Here is a 23,168-nt window from a genome sequence, read left to right as displayed (position 1 = left end):
TACCATTGATGCTTGTCTGTTGGTTGTTACAAGGCTAGATGCTCCATAATTTGAGTTCAGGCTCCCAATTGGCCCATTGTGGGATGGTCCCAATAAGCTATGGATGTCTCCATGGCCACCTGATAGACTTGTTGAAGGCCCCACAGCATGATTTCGTAGTACATGAATGGCATCATCGAGTCTGTCCAAGCGATCCTCCATTCGAGACTGCTGTTGGGATTGAAGAGGAACACCAACAGTCATTACTGAATGCATCTGCAGATTCACTATACTGGAACAGTTTCTACCTTGGAGACATTAAAGACAGAAGATGAAATGCAGTATCAAAAGACTTCAAAAGCACCTACCAGCACTACAAACAAACAGGAAAAAGAAAAGGTATCTGAAGATTTTGCTTGAGATAGCATTCATTCCACAAATAGGTGGCAGCTTTTAAAGTGAAGCTTATTATAAGGTTAATGTTACTTAGCTTCTATTACATGGCATGAACAAGAAAAAAGGAAGTACTACAAAACAAGCTGTCTAATACAGGACAAGAAAGAATGATCATAAAATCAGCCTCACCACATTGGTAACAATTAGGAGAGGCAGTGGCATTTTGAGAAGCTGTATTACAAAAAGACTGGACAAAAGTTACTGTTTTTCTAAATCTGTTTTTCTAAAACTGATCTTTAAACAGATTAGGTATCTCAGAAATAAAACCAAGTTCTCTATGTTACTGCAGAATAGGTCTCTGTCTTAGATTTACTTTTATTTAAAGAGACCAAAAAAGGCAAAGCAAAACAGATTCTGACATCGCAGCTCTCTAGAAACTGAAAGAGCAGAATGCTGGAGTCAAAAGATGGGTCATATGCTACACTAATTTAAGTTTTAATAGGGAATCTGAAGGAAGCATTAATTGAAACACAAAAAGGCACCATCTAAAGTGAAATAGTACCTCACAGACATCCTTTAAGAAGGACATTGCATCTTGCAAATGCTCGTGAAGTTGCTGTTCAACTCGATTTTTCTGGCAAAGTCAAGACAGAACAGGAAGCAAAGCACAGGTTAAGATTAATTCAAAAAAGAGGTGAGGAAACAGCTGATGTGCATGTCAGCAATAAATTGTTAGTCAAGTTAATGCAACAGAAATCTGATTATATCAAGATAAGAAAAGGCTAATATTTAACACTGCAGTTATGTTAGGATTCTAGGATGTACATATCAATTATATTTAATTGCAAAAATATTGTGAACTGATTTAGCTTAAATTTGTTCTTGTTAGGAAAAAAAATGAATTACAGCTGTGGAAACTAGAAATATTAACAGGTATTTAAAACCTCTCAGTGTTCCCTCAAAATTTTCCCCTTTTCTTCCTGATGCTGTATCAGAAATTTAAGAAATTAGTTAGTAACTTAAATCTTCTGCTGAATCTCCAAATCCATCAGTTTACAATACTGTAGGTTATTTCCTGTTTTTTTTTTTTTTTTCCCTGAAAAATGTTTCACTAGTTAATAAATGAACATTCCCCAATAATAATAATAATAAAAAAATAGACTAATACTTTAATGACGGTGTAATGAAACAAGCCCAAGGGATTACCATTTCAAGGAGAGTGGGGGAAGGACCAGTAAATGCGAAGGCATGAAGTCTTTATCTTTTCTGCAGACTGAACTTTAGATAAGAATTAGCTATGGATTTGTGAAAAGGTACCAGAATCTCATAACAGTGCTTTAGCACCAGCTGTCCTCAGCACAGAAGCCTCATGCCCAAGGAACAGATGGTGAAAGACACACCCTGCACGTCTTATATTGTTCAACTGAACAGGCCATTTGTTAGCAAAGAATTCATTTGTAATGCTATCCTACTGCTTCCTTTAATGATATGCAGGATTTATACAAAAACAAGCCTTCAGCTCTTAAGTAAGAAGTACTATGCTGCTTTCAGCAACTCTTACCAAGGAGTGTAGAGAGTTTTCATAGTTTGGAGATGAGGGGGCTTGTCCTCCACTCCTAGACCACTGACTGGCACCTGTCAAAATCGTCTAGGTTAAGTCACAGATTTATGCAGCATAAGCAGGAAACAGATGCTATATTTCTTAACATAATTAAAACCAACATACTCTGCATAAAGGTAAGCCAACATATGGGTTTATAGAGGAGGACAAATTCCTTCATTCTGCCTTATTAAGGGACATTTTTTTTTTTTTTTAAATCTCCTGGCATCTGTAGGCTTAGACACATTGATTACAAAGCAGTGACATCTTCAAACTACTTCAACGTTAAAAAACCACGGAGTAAACGAATACATGTAGTACTTTAAATACCTGTCTTTTGCAAATCTCACCACAAGACTGCTCATTTCTTTTTTCAGATTATGTTCAGTATATGTAAGCATATCTTTAACAGCATTACAATTTACATTAAAAATATGTGAAGAAATCAAATGGACACTGAATCAAAAATAACTGGAAAGACATTTTCATGTGACACCCCTCTACGAAAGAAGAAAACTTAAAACTAGATCTAAAAGCTTCTCTACCTTGTTTACTTTTCTTCTTTACTATTTTTACTTATCCATTTAGAAAAATAAATTTTAGATCATAATGCATTCCAAGTTTAGAAGAGTAAAAGTACACACAAGGTATTTCCATTCCTTATTTCAGATATACTCAAGGCAAATTGGAACAGATTTCATTTCACTTTAAGAATCGTCGTGCAACAAAGCCCTAATTATATACGTTACCTATACACTGCAATTTCCCTAATTATATACGTTACCTATACGCTGCAATTTCAAATAGGTATCAATTCTAATCTGAAAAAAACTTATTATCATGTAAAATTTAGGAATAATTACACGTGAAACACAATAACTAATAAAGCAGTACTTTTAAACAAAGCCTGAAGTAGTACAACATGTATTTTTCTCACCAACTAATAATGCATCTTTTATAAAGATACTACATGAAATTCTATGTCCATTAGAGACAGCTTCCTTTCAGCCATACAAATGTAATAATAAAGCAATTACATTAATAAATTATGGACATACAATCCAAAGCAGCTCATTAAAGGAAGAGCCTGTGGGCTTTTTCTTTCAATAACAGCCAGAGCTCTATGTCTGGAAAACTGGGAAAAGGTTTAATAACATTAGAGTTCCTTTGTTCAGAGGGCTGCAAGTAGTTACCTTTTAAAGAAAGTGGTTTACTTAGGAAAAGGAATAAAGCTTGCATAGCCATTAAAATACTCAAATATTTCTTTTCCAATTAAAAAATAAAAATAAAACTTCTCCGGTTTCATAGAAGACCAAAGCTACCATAACTGCACTCAAATTCTCTTAAAATACATCAGTGAGTAAGGTTATAATTACAAATTTTCACTTCACACAGCTACTTGGGGTCTGGGTGTACAGTCTCCCCCTGCATTGTTGTCACTCCTGAACTTGAAATATCGCCTGGAGTCCAGCTTGATTTTGCAAAGTAGTAATGAAATAGCTTAAGAATACATTGACTCACTGCAACGTTTGAATTTTTATTTGGTCAAAATTTCATTTTTAGAGACAAGACCATAGTTTTGGCTTTAATGAGCGCTTGCTGCTAACAGGACTGGGTATGCTGCTTCCCACAGCAGAGCATCAGCTGAACATTAAGCAGAAAGGCAAACTGTTAAGAACAGAAAACAAGGGACAACAGTAAGCCTGTGCACCTAGTTTGATGGTGAATTTCTTTTAATGGAAAAAGGTATGATTTCCTTAAGGAAAGCACAGAAGAAAACTGAGTGGGACTTATCACAACGAAAACAGAAATCCAAACCCAGAACTCCTCTCAAACGAACAACCCAACAGCAACCTGCAGTTTCTCACCACACCTCTAGTAACGCTAGTGCTCTTTGCAAGCAGTGGCAGATTCTGTTTCCATGTCTGTGCAGGTTGCCAGATGGCACTGATTTCCTGCTTTCCTCATTCCACTCCCCCTCACAGAAGTTTGTTCATGAAATCCACCAATTATGTTAAAAAGCATCCTGGCACCACAAGCCCTGCAATTAACAACTGCAGCTTTTAGCGCAGCACCAACATAGCAGCATGAAAAAAAAACAAATAAGCCGGGCAAGTGCTAGGATTTACAGGGGTCATCGATAGTAATCACTGTAGTATTGTTCAACCCCTCAGAACCTGCCCAGCCCTAATCCCCTTGCTCCCCTTTCAAACAAACACGCAGCAGAGACAGCAAGGGGCTGCTTCTGCATCCTCCAGACTGCCCAAACCCTTCTGAATACCTCTGATCCTGGGAGAAGGATTCTTAGGATACCACAGCTCCCACCACCCCAATCTGTATATAAACTTCACGTATGCAGCATTGAAACTACACGATCATTAAAACTATGCAAGAAGTTAAGCTCTAAGTGTGCTTATGTAAAATTAGAAATTAAATAAATGAGGGTTCTTGGGGCTTTTCATCCTGTTGTCTTCAAGGCTTTTACTTCAATTAATAAAAAAAAATTGTTAGTCCTGATACATGCTAAGAAAAAGTCAGTAACAAAACTGCCAAATACTACAACATCAGCTTATGCACCTGAATGTCTCACAAAGTTACTATCTCCCAGTTGTAATTTACAGATGAGGAATAGATGAAGTATGACTTAGTCAAAGCGAAAACACTAAGAATGCCAGGTAAACAAAGAACTAACTGTAAAATCAAGAAAATCACCGTGAAGAACAAAGTGCTCCAAAATACGTTATTGTAGTATGCATCGGACATTTGTTTTATCTGCAGCAACTTTTTGGGTCAGGACAGAAAATGGCTACCGGGAGTATAAGTAACAATAAATATAGTAGTAATTACTTTTCATTGTGCTTCATTGTGTTCTTAGCGACTCATTTGGGAACAAAGATAAAAGTCCAGATTCATAAATGAAGGTAATTAACTACTGGAGCAATTTACCGAAGGCTTGATAAATTCTGCAGCGCTGAAATTAAAGGGGGGAGAGAGGAGGGCAGTGTGTGTAATTGTAAAGCAGATGCTAAGTTTGTGGCTGAGAAGGATTTCAGTATTATTTGCTTTTATAAACTACTGTCTTAGCCACCAGAATCCAGAGTAAAGAATGCAAATCAACGTGCAAATTGTGGAGTTTTATGTTTGATAGAGGTTCCAACAAAGGCATCAACAGACAAAGGGAAACCCCACGCTTCAGAGACCTCAAAACCTGCATTCTAAAAACATAATTTAGGTAGCTCTTTCATGCTCCAATTTATGTGTGGTATCTAGTCAGGGAACTTAAACTGGGAGCTTCAATTTGCAACTACTTGGAAATGTTGGAACTTTTCTTCCAGCCACAGAGCTATTTACAACATTTGCTTTCGTCCTAGCAAGAAAAGAATAATTTTTTTCTGGTCTGACCTGCCTTTTCAGCACAACAAGGATACACAAGACATTTTTGTCAACAGTAATCACTAAATCAAAAACCCCATTAATCCCATCATTACTCAATTTAACATGGATTTTCCAGTTACAGGAAAAACGCCCAAAGCAGCTGTTCAGGTATGCCATGTCAGATATTCACTAATCCATTAAGTACACAGAAAACCAGAACAGTCCTCATTAAACACTGGTGAAATACAAATGATGCAAGTTTTGAGTGATGTTATATACACAGATATGCATATTCATATATGTATGCATATGACACTACTTTGCATGCAATAACTTTACTGATTTATTCATCCAGATGACGTAAGTTTTGAACCAAACTCATTGTGTACATCTTTCACTACAAGTTAATTTTATTAAAAAGAAAACAAAAAACAACTCCCGCGGAACAGTGACCAACAGACGGGAATCCGTAGGAATATGCTAAACAGAGAATGGGAAATGTTTTATAAACTTTAAATTGAACTATAGGAAAGAACAGGGTTAAAGTTACATCATCTTGCTTGTAATTCTAGTTCTTTGTTAAACAACAAATTTAAGTCAATGGAGCTTTCACAGTCCTCTCTGTATGGAGAACAGCTGTTCGACTTTTACTAGACAGCTGAGGCCACAGTGTCTGTGAAAGCTGCACTACCCACTAATAGCTGTAGGCAGCTGCCCACAGTTCATCTCCACGCTGGAATGCTTCTTTCCACATTCACACCAGTAACACACAAAGCACAGGTGACAGAGGTGGCTGCAATACAGCACATTTATTTTGAAAAATGTCAGAAATTCTTCTCCTGTAGAATGAAAGCATTCATGAAAGATATGAATGAAAAGTGTAAAAAATGGATGCTCTCACAAACTACTCTATTTTTCAGAGAAGGAACAAACACCTGCTGTGTTTCTTAATGCAAGTTGCCACAGTTTTTACATACAGCTTCAGAAACTAGCAGTAACAGAAACAACAAATAGCTCATTGCTTTCTCTCCAGTGGTACCTCTCTGTCCAGACATTATCACAGCTATGACAGTATATGGTTACTCAATGTTTTCAAAGATTGTTTTAGTAGAGCTAATTTTCAAAGTCAGTTGCCAGGATTTAAGCGAATGCTCATAACAAAATATTTACAAATCTAGATCCCGTGCAATGGAAAAATAAACAAAATATAGAACCAATTATGCAGGGAAGCTACTGCTGATTTCATAGTGATTGCAAGGAGGCTGTGTTCAAAAAAACAAACAAGTTATTGACAACAGTTAGTCTCTACCTGTAAGAGGCGATGGTGATCCAACTGGTGTTGATGGATTTGATGGAAAACTACTGCTGGTATGATCAGGAGAATAAATCTAAGAACAGACAAGATGGTTTTATGTCAGTACATGTCAGATACACAGTAAAAGAGCTGTGCTTTACTATGTTCTGAAAACATCTAGAGAACTTTAATTTTAAGGTAGTTGTCAAAATAATCATAGCCCATATTTGATAACGGCACAAAATCGAACTTCCTCCTACTTTACCAATAGCACAAACTACAGGTTTTTTTTAATCACAGAAGGGGAATTATAAATGAGTTAACAGTACACAGATAATTACAACAAACAGATCTTCAAAAAATGAGGAAAAACAACTTCCCAGTCATAAGAGAGAGAAGATTTTATCAGTCACATTCATCTAAAAATTAAAAATTAATTCTTCACAAGAGAAAATGGGGGGAAAGCATTCAGCTCTCATTACTACTGGTGCCTCTCAAATAAAAGCCACCTGAAATGTTGTTGCTGTTTCTACATATTGCAGCACAAAGAATTTTTCTCTCTTATTTCAGTATCAATTGCTCCCTTTAGATACTAAATCTCCAATTGCAACAATTTATTCCTTGCTATTAATGTCATAGTAAGTCCTGATAAAAATACAAGACACAACATCCAAAGCTTTAATCTGAAAATTTCAAAAAGTCTCCTGAAAATCATTTGGCAAAGGGAATTAAATGGTTTTAGAAGCTAGCTATGGACTTTAGAACATATTTTTTTATGGGTCACCAGTTCAAACCTGTTTTACTTGAGCAGAGACCGCAATTTGTTAGTCATCAGATGGCAATTAAAAAAAAATCTTCACTGGCAGTGTGGCTGATGTCTCTTCACACAGCCAGTACGACAGTTCAACACTTAGCTCACAATAAACTGGGACTTGGGTAAGTTGCATATTGTATTTTGTGAAGAGACAGAACCAGGACCTAAAAAACCACCTGCTTCTTCCTGGCCTATCCCACATTAGAAAAGACCATCGCCTCCTTAATAGAAACGTCTCATCCCTTTTGTACACGACACAAAAATCATACCCAGGAGAACAAACTACATCACTATAAAAGAAACTGTGGTCAGGCACTCAGTGCCAGGCTGAGAACTGTCGAGTTCCACAGACAGATAAAAAGATACTGAAAAAATAAAATTCTGTCAGAATAACAAAGGAGCTCACGCTTTGTTTGGAACTGATTGTTTTCCAGCACATCACCTGCCCATTTTATTTCACTGTATTTTATAAGCAGCAGCAGCAGCCACAGTAGAAGAAGCCACAAATAAAACACGAAGTCAGAATTCATCCCGCATGCAGTCCCTGGCTGCCGTACTGTTAAATGACCAATGATGAACAACCCTGACACCTTCTGCCAGGCTTAAACGGTAACATGACTCATTTTACTGCAACAAATGAGACTCCTCCTCCCATCAGTCATGGTCCATTCCAATCAGCAGGGTGCCAATATGCCAGGGTCTAATGAAAAGGCGCTTAGACAAAAGCCATACAATTGAGAGCCTGCAGAGCCAAACCTCAGAGCTGTTAGTCCAATTTTTTAAACACTACAGTGTACATTTCAGTTAGGCTTTGTTATGCTAATGTTATTGAGTCTAAAGCAACAAAGAAACTTAATTCATGAATTACTTTTAGAAGTCAACTTCCCTACATTTTCTTTTCTTTTGTTAGGGGACCAGTGGCTATTTAACTACCCGATGGTACAAAGGCCTTTACCCTGGTTCTGAGGTAGGAATCAAAACATAAGTTATCACAAAGAGCTCTGATATCATCAACAAAGTTAAACAGTCCTCCTGTTTGATCTCCTCTAAATTAAAGACCAAGTGTTTTGATTTGGCATTAGGCAATGAAATAAACCAGATGTTTCTCCTGCCATATAACCCTCCATGGGCACAATCTTAAAGGGTTATTGTCTGGCAAATGTTCAGGGAAACACATTAGAAATGGCACAAATACCCAGATTTTCCTTTCTTTCTATCTATACTAGTTCATTATCCAAACTAATGCATAATCCACAGGGCTTTGGGAACTTTGTGTAAATACTTTCATGTACAATTCTCTTTCTTGCCTACCCTGAGATTAAGACCACAATTATCCAGGCTTAAACCTAAAATAAAAGAACCTTTGCAAATGTATTATCTGGCCTTACATGTTTAATCACATACTATTCTGTATGGTCTTTAATACCTAAACTGAAGAACAAATGTCGTATCCTCTGATGTTTCGCACATGAAAGGCCTATTGTAAGATGTGCACCAACAGCATTTTAGAACTAGAAATTCCTCTCAGCAGTTGCAGCGGTAGCGTCCAAAATCCTAGCAGAAAGCCGTACCGTGCCTTCTCCAACAACTGCAGTACTTAACTGAAACTTTGCCCAACCGGACAAGAACCCGGGGCTTAATACCCACCAGACCGACGCGGGCTAAATTGTTGGGCAGGGGAGCTCCCTCCTCCCCACAGCAGGGCTGGGCGAGCTGCCCTCCCTCCTGAAGGAGCCCAAGAAGCGTGCTGGGGGCGTGCGTGTTGGGGCGCGGGGGGAGCAGATGGATGAGGCGAGGGATTTGAAGTGTGCAGACTATGGCATGCACTGATAGAGCAGATGGAATGCATCACCATCAGCTCCGACAGAAATGATTTATGGAATGACCTGGCTGCTCCTGCCAAGCAGCAACACGGGATGACAGAAACAAGTTTCTATGACAACCAAAGCCCACCCACCAGTTAGATTAAACATTTCTGCCCTGACTTCCACTCCCAATACATTTAGAATTCTTCTCAAAACACCAGCCTGGATTTCTCAAGCTAGGGACTTGGGCAAAGATACCTGGGGATCTTTCAAATAGGAAAACAATAAAAAGACAAGAAAAAAATGTTAAAAAAAAAAAAAAGAGCAATGGAAAACATCACAAAGTCCCACAGGTCTTGCTGGCCGACATGTCAAACTTAACACAAATTTTGGTCGGGCTGCAGAACAACAGACATCCTAAAACATCTGCAGAGTAATGGACAGCCTAAAGTGCATAAGCGTTACATTTCCAGGAGCCAAACTGATCCCAGTTCTTTTCTGACAGGTCTCAAACAGACAAAAAGGGAGTGTTAACTGCCCTCTGTGCTTGTGTGTTGTCGTATACTTGCCGATGCCCCAAAAGCAACAGAGACAACATTTTTCTCCTCGAAGCCAGCAGGTCACAGTTCTCCTACCCAATATGGACATCACAGCCATTATCTGATCTGGTGATCTTTTAACATTCGACCCTTTGAGGGATGCAGAGTAATAGGATCTGCACGACTATGCACATTTCCATTTGCTGGTATGAGGTAACAGAAGCAGAATGCAACACTCTTTTGGGGCTGCATAGTAGTCACTTATTTCTTTTGAATCAGAGTTAGTCTATTTGCCAAGCACAAGTAGTACAGAGCGCTTCCCCAGTCACCACTTCTAAGTCTGAAAATTCTCATATAATGAGAATTAAGTCAGGTACTGAATACAAGACCTAATTGATACATATTATTTTGAAAATAATCACCATTCCGTATAAATTATTTCTTAATTTAACTGTATTAACACTGAAATAATCACTGTAAACATGCATATGTAAACATAGCATTACATTGTTAGCAGACTGGAGGCACTTGCAATGTTTTACCTGACTCCAGCAAGGGTTAAAATTCAAACTTTATGCACATATAGCATTTTAAAACCTGTTCCATAAGTTACAGTTACACAAGACAGCATTCAAAACCTCTCAGTTTTATAAGGCCACCGAGAATGCATTTGAACCTTGAGGCAAGATGTGCTGTAAGAGTAACGTTAGAAACATATGACTAACTAGAACTCTATAGAAAAGAAAATAGAAATCTAAACTTTTTTATGATTATCTTTTACTTTGTATAAACAACTTTCTTTTTTCAGGAGACCAAAAAATCTAGGACAAATGCTGTTTAAAAATAAGTCAAAACTCGTCTTCTACAAATAAAAGCATAGTTTTTCACTTGCCTTCTTGGGGATGATTATCTTGTATATGACATAGTACATTATCTTCACACATGACCAACCCCCCCCGAATTTGGTATTACAAAATTAACACAAATAACTATGATCAAAAGCTATGATCAAAATACATCATTTAAGATCTGAATATTTAACTTCTACTCACAGATGCCAATGCCTTTCCAAGCGCATCACCTGTCTGTGAGCTTCCAGCACCATTTCCTCTGTTTCCTGTAACATGGAAAGCAAACCAACACTTATTTTTCAAGCTGAAAATCTTTCATTCTTATTTTATTCATCACATACAGTTGAACAACCACCGTTTAAATGGAGATTCTGAGGAAGTCAGTGTGAATAGAATCAGTTCTCAATGTACTTAAAAGATTTCATTAAAACAATTAAATATATATGCTCTCCTCTTAAAAGTCAAACACAGTATCACCATAATAACTTAAGGACCAACAAGTATACGTAGTTAGAAAAAAGACCAAAATTGCTGTCTAAGATCACAGACTGATTTCAATGAAATGTGAAGAGAAAATAGAAATACTAATTATATCATTGCAGCTTATTCCTAAACTGCTATCACTGAAGTGCTGCACATTTCATTAACTCTAGAAGCTGAATGCATTGAATAGCTCCTTGCACATCTCCTTGTTCCCCTGCTCTAGTTCCCTATATTATACTCTCACGTCTATTTTAGAAAATCCCTGAAAAGATCTTAACCGCCAAGCTGCTGCCACTCCTGTCATTAGTTGCACGTCAGCAGCTTGATGTGCCCTTTTGCTCCAAACACCAAAACAAAAGAATGTCTGAACACCTAACCATATAAACACAGGAAGGACCTGAGTCCTTTGAAATCTCATTTACTGTATAAGACAGACCCTTTAAAGTGAATCTCCTTTCTGCAATAATCAACTTCTAATGTCAAAAAAACTGCATTTGATGCGAGTATGAACCATTCAAACCAGAAACCCAAATCATCCAACACTCGCTATTTAAAACGTATTCCCAAATCCAAGCCAATACAGTCGCTCTAACTAAATTCTGCTTAGTTAAAATGAAGCCTAGTGCAAATCCCATCAAACTGAAAAAGGTCACCTACAACCATTTAATTTCCACATCTGTATCTAAAGAGATGTAGTGCATCATTACATCTACAATCTTCAGGGGAAAAAAAAGAGAAAAGAAAAAAAGGCACACTGAAAACAGGAGGCATACATTTCATTTCTTCTAACTCTTCCCAAGCTGATCAAAAGGATGAGGAAGGAAAGAACAGATCATCATACTATATTTTGTGATTTCTAGGCAAGCATGGAAGAGGTTAAACCAGCCACCATACTGGCTACTCAGTAATCTCCAAATCAGTTAAGGGAGGAATTTATGATACAGTTTATAAAGCTCCCTGAAGCCCAAAGAAACAGTCTTCCTGCCTTTCTCCAGCACAGTACATTGGGGAAATGGCAGCTCTGCAAACTGTAACACCAGTACTACTTATATGAACATAATTTATTAACTTTGTGCATGTTGCAGTCCTAAATTGCATTTTCTTGTAAATTAAAAAAAAGGCAGGAAGAACAATGCAGGAAGAGTTTTTTTACCCAGAATATTATCTGATCCGTTGACAGGTGGAGTGTGTGAGGCAGCTACATAAGGTGAACTGCTGGTACTGCCACGATGGAAGCTAGACATTGGAGGAAGACTGGCATTTATATCTGTAGGTGAGACTGAATGCGGGGGATAGCTCTGGAGAAAAGAGAAACAGACATAAGATATTAAGTTGTCTGAAATTAATGTTGACATTTTAAGATATTAAATACACAACAGCCAGCTCTTTATGAAAAAAAAAAAAGGGACTTACCCACCCTCTGAACAGACCACTATACAGACACAACTTTTACTTATACAAACATAAATAAAAGAACGTTGTTCTGGCATAGTACGTCAGAATAATGACTTTTCTTTCTGACAACCGAGTTTTTAACTGATATACATGAGGAGCAAACAAAAAACAAATTCCTGTAGATGAGATCTCCATATACAAGCACAACTACATTAACCCACGCTGCATAACTTACCAAACGGTCATGTGTGTGCAGGCTGCCATAACTGCTGGACTGGGACATGTGTGACGAGGAGCCTCCCAGCATTCCACCGTAGCCAGGCTGGCTCATGCCATTGGATGAACTCCAGAGGTCAGAAGAGTTGTGGGTCCCATCTTTTTTTTTTTTTAAAATACATACACACATATTTAATAACAAAGAAAAAAAAAAAGAATACATTTCATGAAGAGTCGTATTGAATTCTACTTTCTTTTACAAAAATATTTTAAAAGAATACATGTTTCAGCTACTCAGATGAACATCAGCAGGAAAATGGTGGCTAGTTTATAATGTGTCTCCTATTTTTCTATCGCCACACTGTTACTATATTTATAAAGAACAAAACAAAAAAAACAGCAGAGGCTTTATAGCTGAAATGCAATCCAACCACAGCTGAGAAAATACCAAGTACTTCTGCTAATTACACAGACCTTCAGTAGGGCCAGATTTATATCAAGAGTGTTGATAAAAATTCCAGACTAGAAGAAATAATAAAAAGGGGGTGGAAGGGAGAGAAGTTTGGCTAAGCAGAGCTCATCATAAACATACAGTGCAAAACATCTATTAATCTAAAAGAAGTAATTTATAGCCTAAAATACCTTAGTACCATAAAAATATGAAAACATTTCATAATAGCAGATTTAAGCAACTGAAATTACTACATTACATAAGCCTTAAACCCAAGCACATCAATGCAGCTTTCCTTCTGCAGTACAAACTGAAGCGCTCTGTAAATTCCCGTACTTAGAGGCCATGCTTTCAATATGCTCCAAAACCCCATCAGACTGCAGCATGAGCTACTTGTATGACGTGAGGCCAAGGAAATGAATTCTGCTCTCATTTTCTTCCATTCAATCCCCGCCCTCCCCCCCCCCCTTTTTTTTGCATGCTGGATACACAAGCATTTGAGCAGTTGGACTGTTAGCTGATATTCTACAGTCAAATTCCGGAACAGTCAAGAAGCCCTCACCTCATTTTTCTCTATCACTCCAGTGGGCTGCTCTGAAGCCCCTACAAATCAAAGGATGGGGGATTCTGTCCATCTGGCCTGGTGTATAATCCCCTTAAATTTCAGTCAGCAATTAATGTCATGAGAAAAACTTTAAATCAACAGACAGCTCCCTTCATCTAACTGTTTTAAAAGTATATAAAATTTAGCTGTAAGATCTAGAACAGTATATCACCTTTAAGTTTCCCCACTCGTTCTGTGTAACAGTGGCTAACTTCAAATTTCTGCCTAAAGGACAAGTTGTACCTTACCCATATACTTAAATCTTTTTACTTACCTTGCATAAAGAAAGTGCTAGCAAACATACTGCTCGGTGGCTTAGGAGACGGGTAACTTGGAGATTCTCTGTTGAAATCATCAGAGCTCGGGGATGGTGCATACACCTAAATATTGGAAAGCAATAAAAGCACTGTAGTAATATTTGGGTGTCATGCATTAAGAAACCCAGAACAGCATACACACGCAGAAAACTAAATAAAAAAAAGAACAGTGTAGCAAGCTGCAGCATTTGTTGCCCTTGTTTTATTTGCTTTTTAGCAAGTTGCCACAGTACAGTGGAACTACAGTAGAATGATCCCAACAACATGCTTTCTGGTGTGCCAACTCAGCCAGGTGGCCTGATAAAAGCTTGAATGCTGATTTTGCTTTCTAAGTGCATGACTCGCATAGACTTGTTGCTCAAGATAAAAAAAAAAAAAAAAAAAGCAGCAAGATAAAACAACTGGGCCTCAAACAAATTTACTTTAAAACAACTCAATGCCTGTTTGAATATTTAACTAGTTGGCATCCCAACAATCAGAAGGAAAAAGAACATCCAGTGACAAATGGAAGGACTTTTAACGCAACTGTTTTACCAACCATTCAAAAACTTGCACCCCTTTGTAAAGTCATCAAAAATAAACATAAGGCAAGACTTGCAGAATAATCTTCAAACTGCAACACCGAGCTAGCTCTTTTTTCACACTGGCCTAGCATTAAAGAAAGCCAGCATCATCCTTTGTTCAGGGTAACACCACACTGGAATGACTAATTTCGACCTGCAAACAACTTTCTTAACAAATTAAAAATTTTCAGAAGCTAGGTAAGCATAATGGTTAGAAGTTTCCACTGTAGTGTCTCTAAATATACGCACGTGTGCACGCGCGTCTGAAGCATATTCAGGACTAAGTAATTCTGATCAACAAAGCCGGCATTCAGCCTCAAGGACTCTACCCACAACCCTGTTTTTTCTAAGCCATGCTCTTTCTCCGTAACAGTAATGTAGTCAATATACCAAATACTGCAATATGACTAGCATAAGCTGAAAAGATGTATTAAAAAGGGCCAATTAATAAACGTGGTAGCAAAGAACATCCAAGTGCAACATGGAACCCAAATAATTTTTTGCTACAAAGTAAAAAGTGCAGGACTACTATTTGTAAATCATTCACCTTCCTTGTAAACACGACGCTACAGATAAAATAAACACACTTTATTAAGAATAATTTTAAAACTTCAAACCCCAGATAGCGCGCTGTGCCCTAAAACTCAGCAGTGCACATTTTTATCCTTAGCTATGCAAATGCGGGCCTACGTATGCAGCTACACCATGCACCTCTCTTCTCTCTTTGTGGTACCCGGTGTTTACCAAGCAAGAGAAGGGATAGCAAAAACAAGCCAGCCAACAAAAAAGCAAAGTCTGCTAAAAGAGAACTATTGTTCTCTGGAAGGGTGAATGTTCTGATACGGATATTTAGAAAGTGAAGTGGGTAAGTCCCTGCCTTCATTTGCATACCAATACCCCTCCTCCCTACTCCCAAATGCTTTCCTAGCCTGCTGTTGTCAGACCAAATGGTTGGGCATGTGCCTGCAGACAGCACTCCTTTATATCGGGGGGCTGCTTTACCACGCTCCGAGACTCGTTTTACATCAACAGAATTTCAATAAAACCCATCAAAGCTGCAGTATGATGGCATCAGCGCAAGGGCACAGGGAACGACGCTAGGGCACGGTTGCCGATACAAACCAGGCAGGGAAACCAGCAGGTAACAAGAGAGCTGATAAAAAGGAGTCAAGTGCAAACCTCGGGACTTTTAGCTGCATGTTTGTTTTTAAAATTTGAATTTTGAATCAAAATAGAGGGGGGAAAAAAGCTATTTTAGGAAAGAAAGCCTTTCCGAGGAGCTTTTGTTCAATATTTTACTTGCAAATTTTAGATTTCTCGAATAAGTGTAAAATAGAGATGCTCATCAAATCTGAGTGACAGAATGACAATACGTTATAAGCAACGTTAGCAGTACATATGTATTTACTATATATGATGAATGCATGTATATTCCCTGCCTCTGACATATTTTAACAGAAATGTCACTCTGTCAAATTGTAAATACTCACAGTCGTAGGACTGCAAACATATTAGGCAAAATTGGGCTTAATTTACAAGTTCTGCTGTGCAGAATAACGCAGCATATGCTATAGCTGATGGAAAATCTATCACTGTCACGGGACAGCAGTGGAAACAAAGCTTTATGACATTTAGCACTGACAAGAAGATGTACACTGATAAATGTGAAATAATCTACAATTACGAATTATACTTTTAAACCATGGTATCGATGAGATTTGTAAATGTAAACTTCAGACTGAAATTTTAACATTTTACATTAATTTGATTTCCAAAAACTGATCAAACGCCACCTCAAAAGGCAGATTGAACTGAAAACCTTGTACAGACCTATCATTTACAGATATGTATGTACAAGCCATTAACATAACAAAAATGTTATGAATTGTGTCAAAGTAAGAGAAGCCCTTTCAAACAGCTACATGAAAGTCCTCGCACAGACACACAACTTTATAGAGTTTCTGCTTGTTTTGGTATCTTAACTATAGATTGCAAAAACATAGCTGCGATGTTATGAAGCTGCACTTGTGCCAGTCTAGATCTTTCAGATCAAAGAGCTCTTGCGGCAAAACACAACTGATGTGGTCTCAAAGACTTCATTAACTCCAGATGTGGGGAAATAGCCAGCCAATTCCACAAAAGGAGCAAGTCTCTTTTAGTTACAATCAGAACTACCCACAAATTAAAACCAGGCCTCTGATGTCATCTGATCACCTGCAGATGAGCGCCAGGTTTTTTTCTGGTTAATGACCTAATCATAATTTTTTATGTTGTGTTGCTACAAACAAAATTTAAAAGCAAAGCAGAGGATTTACTAGGATTAACCTGAAGTCCATCAGATGCAAAATAACTTCTTTTTTTAAATCCGAAGAGTTGATGGTAAAAAAAAATGCCATCCTATTTTGACGTTGGGAAGTGATGTATAAGCTTGACCAGCTCGCTGGCTCCCAAAGCCCCGCTTGCGTTAGGACCAGTCCAGCAGAACGCAGCCCGCCAGAGGCCTGGCGAGCTGCTCCGCGGCGAGGCAGCCTGTGCCCTACTTAAAGGGCTGCTCTTCTGCGACAGCTGAGTAAGGCAGTTATAAATATGACGTGGCTGCTCAAGACAGCCTCTTCTAGCTATTAAACTGATAACAGTGACATCCAGGAGGCATCAAGCCAGTTTTTCCTGGCTGACATTCCCCCAAAGACGAGGAATACTGTTAAAAGGTCACCCTGTCTCCTTGGAAGCTGGCGCTCCCCAGCAGGTAGGAGAGGAACCCACCTTCTAATCCCCTTCAGTACACTACACCCGAAGGCACAGGATGTGCCTCTCGACTGACAAGCACAACGCTCTCGATTATGAATGGGAAACTCCCTTCCAATAAACACATGCCAAGAAGAGTTTTTTAAATGACTTATCAAGTGGAGGACTCAACTCTTTTTGGAGCTGTGCTAGAATATACATTAATCCTAACAGCGCAGTACTTCTGGAGGCTGGATGGCCTCCACTGAGGGAAGCAGGGCAAACAAGCTGCAAAGAACATCAAATCATAGACCCACTTCTGTCTCTTCCGCATCCGGCACCATTTTGCATTTCTCCAGTGGGAAAGGCAGGATGACGACAAAGAGTTTTTTGAGGGTGGGGAGCTGACTTCCAGAACGTAGCACTGAGCAGACTGGATCTGTACGACAGCAGTTTAGGCAAAGCACACGCACCAGAGTTCTGAAATCTGCCTTTGTTCCCAATATATTCAATGAACGCTACCATAGAACTTAGCCCCAACCCAATATATCTAAGAGAAGTCAAAGGATTACACAGCGTGCTCCTATCACAAGTGCCAGTAACACAAACATTAACTTGAAGATTTGGGGTTAGCAAATTTTACTTTAAGTAAAGCTTCCAAGTCTCATTCTATAAATGCATTTAACAAATACAACACTACGAGTCTCCCTGTTGGCACACTTCTTCTCAAGCAACTCTCCCTTAATCTGGTCCGAATTCTAAAATATTTATCGATGTTTAATATTAATGTTAAAAGCCGATTAAAAAATAGCAACGAAGCAATCAAAGCTTACTTCTGATGAGCTCATGCTATCTCAGGACCAAGTCTCCCTATTTATGAAATTACAAATTATGCTCCTCATTTAATTCTATTTATTAACAATTCTTGGAAGTCCTGGGAAGTATTTAGCAAGCTGCAGGAGAGACAATTTTTTGAATCCAGTAGAAATGGATAACCTTCTCTGTAGCTTGTAAACTCCGCTAACTAGCCCAGCTACATTCCATCAGCATCAGTCATGCACTAAGCAAGTGTGTGCCGATGAATGATTTGTACATGTGGCAAAATTTTACAGTGTATTATCTGCAGGTTTCGCCGCAAAAGCTCATTCTGCTGAAAGGCAGCTCTGGGAAAAAAAGAGACTTGTTTTCATGTTTATTATATTTCTGACAGAACCACGTACTAAAGCTTTCGGAATGTAGAACAGTAACTACTTTTCCCTTCACTACTTTACAGCGAGACAGAAATTGCCAAAAGCACAGCTAAATTTTTTAGTTGCTATTTAAGCAAGATGATAAAACGGAGAACAGCTCTAATATAGAAACAAGATCAGTACACCACATCCTAAATCCTACTTTTTGTTTCCAATACCAGGTGTAAAGGCTCATATATTTTAAAACCTCTTCTCACCACCCAGAAAGAAAATAAAACAGTCCTCAAAGAGAACAGAGCATCTGTCTCGCCTGCAAATCCAACCATAATTTTTAGGGATGGTATAAAATTCAAACTCCTTGAAGCAGCTAAACTGGATTCCATCTTAAATAAATGTTTACGCAGTTTAGGCGTGCTATACATGCCTATTTGGGTATTTTTGAAATGCAGAATCCTACTGCAATGATACAGGCTTCCTAGCTTCTTCCCCAGCAAATGATAATTTTGAAGTCATGTTAAAATGCGATAGGCCAACTTACCCAAAATCCCAAAGTCAGGATACAGAAATGTTTTGGTTTGTTCTTTTGATTTTTTAAATTTTTGATTTTTTAAAGTGTGAGGACAGGAGGAGGAAAAAACCTTAAGGCGACAGGAACAACACCAAAAATAAATGTGTATGTAATGCTTGAAGATTCCTTTTCCATTTACTAGAACAGCAAAGCCCTCTTCCCCAGGCTTTTCTGACTACACTGTTACTAAAGAATGCATACAAGTCAGTCTTCAAAAATTCCTATTTAAAACAGATTTTTAAAGAAACAAAAAAAGAAAAGTTGAAACAAATTAGCTTCCCTGTATTTCAGAAAGCTGTTGTAGCTGTGCTAGGAATCCCCCTCACCACCAGTGACCACAGGAAGATACAGCAGCAGAGATACAATCCTATCTTTTGTATTCGGTAATGTTTTCCCTGAACCTGCTGGTACTCTCAGTTTCTGGACTTGCGACAGACCGCTGCATTTCTACCAACGGACCTCAACATGAATGTCATTTCTGAAAGCAAATCCATGGAACAAATGGGTGTGCTCACATTTTGAGCAAAATAGATCCGTCCAATCCAGCACCTGAGCCCATCCCTAGCTGCTTTCATTTGCCCAAGGAAAGGGACACAACCTATGCTCCAAAGCATCGGTAAGGCTTGCTGCAGCCAAGACCCCCTTCTGGCAGGGGACCACTGCTCAGTACGGTGGCAGTTTAACCCAGCGGAGTGGAGCAGAGCAAACTCTCGGGCTGATGAACTCGTGGTACATTTTTGGAGGGGTGGGGAGGGGAGGGGAAAAGGGAAGGGTGAGGAACAGAAGAAATCCAGCTGACCAGCATTTCCTACCTCTCTTTATTCAATGTCCACAGCAGCGTACCCCTAGAGATTTTCCAGATGATCTTCTATTTATCCTGACTTCCAAATGTTAGCTTTGACCTTGTCTAAGTTGCTGTGGGCAGCATATGGCACAGAACAGATTTAATTGTACTTTTCTCCCTGTATACTAACTGGCCCAATACTAATAAAAGCAGAATTTAATAATAATTCTTAGCACCTGGTCGCTCAAAAATTTACAAACTGAAAACATTTTCCATTGCTGTTAAAGGACGTGATACATTATTTATTGCATTACAGCAACAGAGAGGCATGCTGTCATGTCACCTGAGCGCTTTCCAAATTATTAAATGCTTTTCTTGATGTTATAACTCTGACAGCAATGGCTGCAAGACAGCTTCTTCACTAAAAAGTATTCAACACGGGTACACATACTCGCACCTGGGTGTATTTGTCCATATCGACATGTCACATACGTGTATATACACAGACGTGTTCATAAATAACCTTTTGCCCTCAAAATTTTCAAAACACAAGCTAGCTTACAAAAAAACAATCAAAAAAGTTGCATCTTTTTCAGCACTTTTTCACGGGTATTGCAGAAATTCACTGCAAAAGATGCAGTAACTCCATCTTCATAAAGGGATCATTGAAATCTCAGCTTATGCTGAGAAAAAGCGATGTTTACTCAACAACAACCATCCAGAGACTGCTGTGTCATATTAACCTGTACCACGCGCGGAATACAACCGTGATGTGTAATACTCAGATTTATTCTCATGTGAAATAGTCACAGATGACATAAAACTCAGATTTATTCTCATGTGAAATAGTCACAGATGACATAAAACATAAGTAATACTGTATCTTAAATTGATTTATTTTGGTGATAACTGATATTAGTGCAGTCTATTTTGAAATAATCACAGAGTAAGACCATCAGATTCCTGAAAAAAGGACATTAGAAAATAACCGATTTCTTTCTAAACTTGTAGGTGAACTGAAAAAATTGGAAAACTTGCGTTTCAGTCTATAGTCTATGCGCAAACAAGATACAAAATTTATATTAAGTATCTTGAGGCCATTTCATTTTAAAAATTTAAACAAAGATGATCAGTTAATGAAGTTTCCTTTATTATTTCACTTATTATTCAAACTTTAAAAAAGAATCATTTAGATTTGTGCTTTTTTTTTTTCTTTAATTAGGGTTGGATAATTTATTTTCTTGTCTACAGCACAGCCCTTGTAGAAATGAAAGCAGAGAAAGGTGAAAGTGAAGAACAGATAAATGTGATTTTTGTCACAATTTTCAAAATTTGTCAAAGCTCCATAATAAAATTGTATAAACCTTCCATAAACTACAAATGTTTTCTGTATATCAACAGGTGAAGGAGGATGAGAAACAAAAAAAAAAAGAAAGAAAAATCGGGTTTAATTTTCTATTTCAGTGCAAGTACTTTATTTTCCTTTACGAATGTTATTTTTTTTTTCTTTTTAAATTGGTGAGGATTCTTGAAACATATTTTTAATAACTTCTGTAACACATAACGGTAAGATTTACTCCTTGATGAGGCATTTCCATTCAAACACGACTTCTCACTTTCAAGTGTCCCTCCTAAAACATACAGGAATTACAAAAAAAACACCCTCTCCTAATAGTTTTTTTTTTTTTTTTTTTTAAATCAGACAATTTTTAAAATTTAAGTTTATTTATGTGCCAGTGCACAACATCTATTGTGGTGCTTGAGTAGTTATTCTTTTGTTTAATATTAGGCTTTCTTCTGTCTTACAAATTAAAGAAGTTCTAAAGGAACAAAACATTCAGTAAGTATGAACACACCACATATTTTTTACACGTCATTTCCCTCTTGTTTTGCCTGTAAGTGAATCAGATTTTGTACATATCAGTAGGAACCAAGGAAATGTCAGTACCCAAAATCCAGTAATTCAAATAATCTCAAAACCTCAAGCAACGAGGCACATACCATCAACTACTAACTGACTGAACAATATAATTAAAAGTAATAAGACATCAAAAATAAGTTATATAGTGTTTCCATTACAGAAAATTTCACATAAAGATTTGGTGTGTACGTCCTGTGCTTAAAAAAACAGAAACACACACACAAAAAATCTCCCCTCAGCTTCATATATCCTCCTTCTATATACTTAAATTAATAATTTGTTCCAACTTGCAGGATTCCTGGGAAAGAGAACACTAAAAGCCAGCCAGAAGTTAAAAAAAATTAAATAAAAGCTCGGGCAACATGATACAGGATCGTCATATGATTTGTCATCTATTTACTAACTCTTCAAGCTCATAAAGGTCACCTCTGACCCGTAACAGGCACATGCTATCAATTTTCAAGCCATGCTCTCCTACAGTACCAGCACTTCCATCTACTATATGCCTGGAAATACTTAATAAGATCAAAGCCTTTTTTCCTGCTACAAGAACAAAGAGAAATGTTGTAATAGAGTGATCTGTGCTCTAGAAAGAATAAAATCAAAACTCCATGCAAGTTATATTTCCTTTGCTTCGGGGGTATTGTACAGTTAATTTTACTTAAGCCTTATATATATCTTCACATAAAACTTCAAACAGACTGGTTTAGCTCAGGAGCAGACATGAAAGAAAAATAATTTCATATTTGAAAGACAGCTGGCATTTGTACCAAAGGAAATGAAATAGAGACCGTGCGATTTGCCTCAGCCCTCGTCTCCCCTCGGGTACCTCACGGCTCCCCTCGCACGCTGCAGCCTTAACGAACAGAAACACCCCCGGTTAATTAGCGCCGAACAAAAACCCGGACAAAAAGTTTACTAACGAAGACAAAGCTCTCGGCGGCCCGCGAGAGGAGAGAGACGAGTTAATAAAAACACGAGGCGACTGCCAGCAGCTCCCCTTATCCTCCCCACTCTGCTGTTCTCGCCCCAGCCCGGCCCGGGGTGAAGCGCCCCCCTCAGCTCGCTCCCGGGGGCCGAAGAGCGCTCCCCAGCCTCTGGGCACCGGGGGCCCGGGGCCGCCCTGAGGGGCCGGGGGCGCCTCCGAGCCCGGGCCGGAGGCAGAGGGCGCCGGGCGGGCCCGGCCGCGGCTCCCGGCCGCCGGTCCTGAGGCGGCGCCCCCCCGCCCCGGGCCGCCCCCCCCCCTCCCCGCCCCCCCGCCCCCAGCCGACCCGGGCGCGGGGCGGGCAGGAGGAACAA

The 23,168-nt window shown here is 38.6% G+C and overlaps 1 protein-coding gene and 1 long non-coding RNA gene across 8 annotated transcripts in view; both read right to left on the bottom strand.

Moving 5' to 3' along the window:
* Positions 1 to 23,168, bottom strand: part of TCF12 (transcription factor 12) — a 163,534-nt gene that overhangs the window by 16,639 nt on the left and 123,727 nt on the right. For 3 of the 7 annotated variants that reach the window (XM_035336277.1, XM_035336279.1, XM_035336284.1), the window contains 8 exons: positions 14,077 to 14,182; positions 12,767 to 12,906; positions 12,290 to 12,434; positions 10,855 to 10,919; positions 6,660 to 6,738; positions 1,937 to 2,010; positions 938 to 1,009; positions 4 to 210 (listed from right to left, as the gene is read on the bottom strand). In XM_035336277.1, the coding sequence (XP_035192168.1) occupies positions 4 to 210; positions 938 to 1,009; positions 1,937 to 2,010; positions 6,660 to 6,738; positions 10,855 to 10,919; positions 12,290 to 12,434; positions 12,767 to 12,906; positions 14,077 to 14,182 (888 nt within the window). The remainder of the gene's footprint in view (positions 1 to 3; positions 211 to 937; positions 1,010 to 1,936; positions 2,011 to 6,659; positions 6,739 to 10,854; positions 10,920 to 12,289; positions 12,435 to 12,766; positions 12,907 to 14,076; positions 14,183 to 23,168) is intronic. The other 4 variants (XM_035336283.1, XM_035336280.1, XM_035336278.1 and 1 more) reach the window with 3 other exon arrangements.
* LOC118172393 lies at positions 2,196 to 4,525 on the bottom strand. The gene is made up of 2 exons (XR_004753675.1): positions 2,760 to 4,525; positions 2,196 to 2,724 (listed from the first exon to the last, which is right to left on the bottom strand). It is a non-coding gene; the product is annotated as an uncharacterized LOC118172393 (long non-coding RNA).

The sequence above is a fragment of the Oxyura jamaicensis genome, chromosome 10 (assembly GCF_011077185.1).
Source record: "Oxyura jamaicensis isolate SHBP4307 breed ruddy duck chromosome 10, BPBGC_Ojam_1.0, whole genome shotgun sequence".
NCBI classification, from domain to species: domain Eukaryota; kingdom Metazoa; phylum Chordata; class Aves; order Anseriformes; family Anatidae; genus Oxyura; species Oxyura jamaicensis.
This window is presented reverse-complemented; position numbering and strand designations above follow the sequence as displayed.